This window comes from Euprymna scolopes, chromosome 46, assembly GCF_053919585.1.
Source record: "Euprymna scolopes isolate OS-2025 chromosome 46, ASM5391958v1, whole genome shotgun sequence".
Classification (NCBI taxonomy): domain Eukaryota; kingdom Metazoa; phylum Mollusca; class Cephalopoda; order Sepiida; family Sepiolidae; genus Euprymna; species Euprymna scolopes.
In genome coordinates, this window is record NC_136527.1 from 95580268 (window position 1) to 95587925 (window position 7658).

Sequence of the window (7658 nt, forward strand, 5' to 3'; positions counted from 1 at the left end):
AATATATAATAATATATAATGACAAAACATGACCAAAGGTCAGTGCATTTGTTTAAATAGTTGTATTGTAGATACAGCATAATTTTTGTTATCCATTGTTTTATCGAATATTTTATAATATTGTTATATAAAATATATAATAATATATAATAACAAACCATGATCAAAGGTCAGTGCATTTGTTGAAATAGTTGTATTGTAGATACAGCGTATTTTTTGTTATCAATTGTTTTATCAAATATTTTATAATATTATATAAAATATAATATATAATAATATATAATAACAAAACATGATCAAAGGTCAGTGCATTTGTTGAAATAGTTGTATTGTAGATACAGCGTATTTTTTGTTATCAATTGTTTTATCAAATATTTTATAATATTGTTATATAAAATATATAATAATATATAATAACAAAACATGATCAAAGGTCAGTGCATTTGTTGAAATAGTTGTATTGTAGATACAGCATATTTTTTGTTATCAATTGTTTTATCAAATATTTTATAATATTATATAAAATAAAATATATATAATAATATATAATAACAAAACATGATCAAATGTCAGTGCATTTGTTGAAATAGTTGTATTGTAGATACAGCATAATTTTTGTTATCAATTGTTTTATCAAATATTTTATAATATTATATAAAATATAATATATAATAATATATAATAACAAAACATGACCAAAGGTCAGTGCATTTGTTGAAATAGTTGTATTGTAGATACAGCATATTTTTTGTTATCAATTGTTTTATCGAATATTTTATAATATTGTTATATAAAATATAATATATAATAATATATAATAACAAAACATGACCAAAGGTCAGTGCATTTGTTGAAATAGTTGTATTGTAGATACAGCATAATGTTTGTTATTCATTGTTTTATCAAATATTTTATAATATAGTTATATAAAATATAATATATAATAATATATAATAACAAAACATGATCAAAGGTCAGTGCATTTGTTGAAATAGTTGTATTGTAGATACTGCATAATTCACATTGACACACCATTTCCCATCAGATCACTGAAGTTAAGCAACGTTTAGCTTGGTCAGTACGAAAGTGGGTGACTATTTTGGTGCTGTATGTGCTCCTTGCTCATCTTGCCATCGTTTCCCGTCGTGCTTGACTTCTCCTTTCTGCTGGACTCAAGCAGTGCCGATTCAGGAGGAGTGTGGTTGGGGGATTGCACAATCCTTGCCTCACAATTACACACACAGTTACCATTATCTTTCGAGATTCAATAGAGGTATCGATCGAAAAACCCTATTTTATACGGAGGCTAATTTTTTAAACATTTTATGGCATGATCATGTTGTTCCCGTCAGATCACTGAAGTTAAGCAACATTGAGCCTGGTCATTACAAGAAATGGGTGACCATTTGGGAATTCCAGGTGTTGTAGGTCCTCTCCGCTTTCCGTAATACTAGACTTTTACTACTTGTGTATGCCAGAAAGGTTCTCCTGCAGAAGATGTCTCCTCAAACTACTTTTGTTTTTTCTCACACACACACGCCCGTCTATTCCGAATTCGTAGCAGCTGGCCGATATCAGTGGAGTTTATTTTTTTTATTCTAGTAAAGCCGTCATTAACATTTTTTTTTTATATATATGATTAACATATTTCAAACGGATATAAATTATTTTTCTTATTTCGAATTATTTAATCCAAGTAAAAATTCCATTTCTTAATCGATTACTAAATTTAAAAAGCTATTTTCTCCATAGTATTTTCAAGTTAAATTCGTTTTTTACGATATTTTTGTTTATTAAATTGTTAGGCAATTTGCTAGAATAACTTTTTAAATTTAATAATCATATTATAATTATAGCTGAAGGAACTCAAGTTATATATTGCTCCAGTACATATCTTACTCCCGATGCAATTCTCTACCTATATAAAAGCCAGATACGACCCTAACCCTAACCCTTACTCTCCTCCTGATCTACATCAATGATCTTCCAAATCACATCTCAAGATAATTCGTAGACATTTATGCTGACAACACTACCATCTATGGTAACACTTCAAAGGCCATAAATGACCAAGTTCTCTGATTTTGAGCATGTGGTACAATGGGGAAAGAGGTGGCTGGTTACTTTTAATGCATCTAAATGGAACGTTGCCAAGGTCACTGGTAAAATGATGAGATCCTTCTACCGCTCCCTAACCCTAACCCGATCCTTCTACCGCTCCAGTAGATATCTCACTGCTGATGCAATTCTCTACCTCTATAAAAGCGAGGTGCGACCAATGATGGTGTACTGTTGATACATCTGGGCAGGAGCTACTAGAAGCAGCTTATCCTGCCTTGACAGAGTTCAAAATAGACTTCGTAGCTTAGTAGGGGGGGGGGGCTTTTCACTTCCCTGCAACCTCTTTCCCACAGAAGAGACATTGCGAGCCTGTCTCTGCTTTATCGTCATTTTCATGGCAAGTGCTCGTCTGAGCTTCGATCTATGGTCTCATCTCGCCAAAATATTCACGAAAAACACTTGTTTAGCTGAAACCATGGTCAATAATTTTCCCATTCTTTAAATCAAAACGTAGATTCCATGAATAAAGCTTTTTTCTTATTCAGTTTTACGATATTTGTGTTTATTAAATTGTTAGTTATTTTGCTAGAATAACTTTCTAAATTTAGCAATCAATTAAAAAAAAAAATAATAATTTGAAATAATAAAAATGATTTTTGTTTTAATTTAATCATTTTTAATGTGTAATAATTTATATCACGTTGAAATATTTAAAACATTAAAAAAAGAAAAAAACATTGTTAATGACCGTTTTGGTAGGATAAAAAAAAAAAGAAGTCCACTGATATCGGCCCATTGCTATGAATTCAGAATAGGGGCATGTGAACGAGAAAAAGCGAAAGTAGTTCAGGGAGACGTCTCCTACAGGAGAACCATCTCATCATTGTTTCCAGCCGTTTAGCACTTCTTATCACACACTTTGTAGCCAAACTTTCACGAAAAACACTCGTCTAGCTGAAACCGCTATCAATAATTTCCTCCACTCTTTATCTCTGCCTAAACCTGAACATAGATTCAATGAACAAAGCTTCTTTCTTAGAACTGCACACTTGTGGAACTCTGTTCCGTGTTCCTGCTTTCCAGTTGACTACAATTTGGTCGTCTTCAAGTCCAACGTAAACAAATTCTTGATGAACCGTCTTCTTAAGTAATTCAATTTACCAAATTTCTACTACTGATGATTACTACGATATTATGCTATTGACTTATCCTCGAGTGGCCTCCGAGTCTTGATAACTGGTGACTTCTATGTAAAAAAATAAAAATAAATAAATAAAACCGAAACTTAATAAATGAAACTCAAAAAGTTCAATTAATGTATTTTTTCTTTGTCCATACATGTAGTAGTAAATATATGATTTCAAAAAATTTTTTTTTTTTTTTTCAGGATCTTGAAAAATATGAGAAAATGAAATCCCGGTTAAAATCCTAAATGTCATTCATAACAATGTTTTATAAAAAAAAAAATGAAATAAAAAGGTTTTTATATTTATTTTATTTTTTATATTTATTTATTTTTTTATGTTTATTTTATTTTTTATATTTATTTTATTTTTTTATATTTATTTTATTTTTTATATTTATTTTATTTTTTATATTTATTTTATTTTTTATATTTATTTTATTTTTATATTTATTTTATTTTATATTCATTTTATTTTTTATATTTATTTATTTTTATATTTATTTCATGTTTTATATTTATTTTATTTTTTATATTTATTTTATTTTTCATATTTATTTATTTTTATATTTATTTTATTTTTTATATTTATTTATTTTTTATATTTATTTTATTTTATATTTATTTTATTTTTATATTTATTTTATTTTTATATTAATTTACTTTTTATATTTATTTTATTTTTTATATTTATTTTAATTTTTATATTTATTTTAATTTTTATATTTATTTTATTTTATATTTATTTTATTTTTATATTTATTTTATTTTATATTTATTTTATTTTTATATTAATTTACTTTTTATATTTATTTTATTTTTTATATTTATTTTATTTTATATTTATTTTATTTTCTATATATTTATTTTATTTTTTATATTTATTTTATATAGTTATTTTATTTTTATATATTTATTTTATTTTTTATATTTATTTATTTTTCATATTTATTTCATGTTTTATATTTATTTTATTTTTTATATTAATTTATTTTTCATATTTATTTTATTTTTATATATTTATTTTATTTTTTATATTAATTTAATTTTTTATATTAATTTATTTTTTATATTAATTTATTTTTTATATTTATTTTATTTTTTATATTAATTTATTTTTTATATTTATTTTATTTTTATATTTATTTTATTTTTATATTTATTTTATTTTTTATATATTTATTTTATTTTTTATATTTATTTTATTTTTATATAGTTATTTTATTTTTATATATTTATTTTATTTTTATATAGTTATTTTATTTTTATATATTTATTTTATTTTTTATATTTATTTTATTTTTATATTAATTTATTTTTTATATTTATTTTATTTTTTATATTTATTTCATTTTTATATTTATTTATTTTTTATATTATTTTATTTTTATATTTATTTTATTTTTAGATTTATTTTTTATATTTATTTTATTTTTTATATTTATTTTTTTATACTTATTTTAGTTTTTAGATTTATTTATTTTTTATTCCAATTGTTGTTCATGCTGTGTGCTAGCATCCCCCTCCTCCCTCTCATCGTTTGTCCAAACAATAATCACCTATTCACGATAACCTGCTTAAGGTTCTACTAAATCATAACGTAACTATTTTTGCAAATGGACCCAAATGTTGCATGCAGAGATTTGCAAAGAAACTAAAACTTTGACTCATCAACTTCAATTTATCCCTGACTTACCCACCAAGTTTCGATCATAAATGTCCAACAATTTTTGTTTTTTATTTATTTATTTTGCAGAATGTTATTCTCGTCTTTATAGTTGTTGTTTCATGATGTTGTACTTGTACAGTTTAATCAACACATAAAAAAATGAAAATATCGAAAATGAAAGGTTATATTGTACGTATCCGTTATGGAATGAAGTTCTCCGGAAAAAAAAATTCCACTTAATTTTATCAAGTAGTTTTTATTTTATAGCGAAAAAAACAATTTGTTATGATACCGAGCAAAACATTCGATTTTTAGGACAGGTATTAATTGACACTGGATTTAAAAGATAACCATCTTGTAGCTAGCAGGGAAGCAATCCCATGGTAACACATGTCAGAGAGGGGAAGTTCTTGGCACAGAAAGGAAAATTATTTGAAGTTTTGGTAGAAGCAGAGTTCTTGCTGTAAATGTCTTACAAGGAGACACCTGAGATTGGATCTCAGTCGAGCATCTTTAATGGAAATAATGATATTATAGATGAAGACTAGCAATGTTGCTTTTGTGAGGAAAGGGTCATGGGGAACAGAAAAGATTACCTGCCCCACTAGATTGTGTAGTCGATTTTGTACTCTGTCAATATAAAATATATAATATCGGTACTTGAACAGTTTAATCAAGACATTAAAAAAATGAAAATATAATAAAAAAAAAGGTTATATTGTACGTATCAGTTATGGAATGAAGTTCTCAAAAAAAAAATGTCACTTAATTTCATCAAGTATTTTTTTTTTTTTTTTTTTTACGGCGAAAAAACAATTTGTTATGATACCGAGCAAAAGGTTATATTTTTAGGAAGAAAAGCTAGTAATAAAGATGGGGAGGGAGTGTCGGCGCTTTAAACTGAGTTATCTCCCCGTGACGTTTCTAAACTCCAAATAAAAATTAAGAAAAAATCCAAGATGTCTGCCTTCAACGCGCTCTCATAAAAACGTGTTTTTCAGCTGTAAAAACAAAAACAAAAAAAAACTACTCGATCAAATTAAGTGAAATCTTTTTTTCGGAGATCTTCAGTTCAAAACGGATACGTACAATATAACATTTTTTCAATAATTTTCATTTTTTAATGTCTTCATTAAACTGTACAAGTACCCTTGATGTTTTGGCCAACTATTTCTCTGGCCTTAGCGATAAAAAAAAAGGAAGAACCATAGTCTCCATTTCGTGGATCCAATTACGAAGGCGACCACAAATCACGTCGAGAGGACGTGGAAAGAAGCCAAACAGAGAAACAAGCAAGAATGCGGTACCAACCGGGAGCTGTTGGAAACATATTTATGCGAATTTATGTGGAGACAAAAATTTGGACACAACCCTTTTATCTCCATAATAAATCAAATCGCGGAAGGCTACCCGGTTGGGAAGGAGCTTCTTTCCACATCCTCTGAAAACCCTTTGCTCCCTACTTTGCCTCTACAGTCAGTAGAAAATCTTCCAGTCGGAACTAAAGATAAACAGTAATTGTTGTCCCCCCCCCCTACAAACATTACTGAAAAAAAAAAAAAGACATTGTTGTTACTGTTTAATAACGTTTTGTTAAAAACAAACAAAAAAAAATGCATTGAAATGTTTATTACTGTTGCTTACCCCCCCCCCCCCCCCCCAAAGCTATTGGAAAACAAAATGAACCAAAAAAAAAAATATTCAACAAAATAAATTTATTTTACTTTAAAAAAACTTACGGTAAGTGTTTGTGATTTATTTTATCCAAATTTTTTGTATTAATTTTATCCATTTTTGTTGTGTGTGTGTGTAATATCTTTTCCTTGTAATGTTGTTGCTATTCACATACTTTTAGCGTTCTTGCACTGTAGCTCCGAATTCTCGGCTTTCGTCAGGTGGTTAACCGTGACGGGATAAGATTGCTGACTCTTAACCGTATCCTTAGTAATTACTGCCTTCCATAGTTGTTGTCTCGCCACGTTTGGGTCAACTACTTCTCTGGCTGGCTTTGGGTTTTAGCCGGGGGAAATCGATGCAAAAGGGTGAAAATTTTAAAAATGGAAATTTGCCAGGTAAAAGTTGAACGACGGCACTACGAATATACATGCGTAACGTAATCGGGGGCATACGTTGCAGGGATATTATGAAAGGAGATGGTTGGTAAGATGTCTGTTCACATTAAACTTGAACTTCTGCATGTCAGTACAGTAGGGTAAGCAGAATCCCGGAATGGAGTTCCAAAGTCTAGCAGTTCTGAGGAAGAAACTATTGGAGTAAAAGGCTTTATTACAATGTCTACCTGGAAGTGTCGAGACTTAACACTTTTAATCACTGCGTCACAGGCCCCGAAGGTCAATCAAGGTTGGATTTTTGGGTCTTATAAATCTAAGTTTTTCGTTCCTACATGGTCTTCCACCATCGAGTCCATACTGAATGGTATATTATTTTTATTATTGGAATTCTTTTAAATGAGTACTTATTTATTCATTTGTGGACTGATATCTTGATCTCTCTCTATCCCGTCGTGGTTAACTACCTGACAAAGGCCAGAGGAATAGTTGGCTGAAACTTGAAACAACAATTTTGAATGTTTGGTCAACTACTTCTCTGGCTGGCTTTTGGTAGGATTGAAGTAGTGACTTTCAATGACCACCTGGAACTGTAATGTTATGACCCTTTAGGCTGCGATCATAGCGTAGTATCTGTTAACTGTGGCAAGCGGGAGCAATGGACAAAACATTATTA

The 7658-nt window shown here is 28.1% G+C and overlaps 1 protein-coding gene across 2 annotated transcripts in view; it reads left to right on the forward strand.

The window, feature by feature from the left end:
• Nucleotides 1-3553, forward strand: part of LOC145270723 (nuclear valosin-containing protein-like) — an 88776-nt gene extending 85223 nt beyond the window's left edge. For both annotated transcript variants that reach the window (XM_080126331.1, XM_080126332.1), the window contains one exon: nt 3449-3553. In XM_080126331.1, the coding sequence (XP_079982457.1) occupies nt 3449-3493 (45 nt within the window). In that variant the 3' untranslated portion in view covers nt 3494-3553. The remainder of the gene's footprint in view (nt 1-3448) is intronic.
• The last annotated feature ends 4105 nt before the right edge of the window (nt 3554-7658 follow it).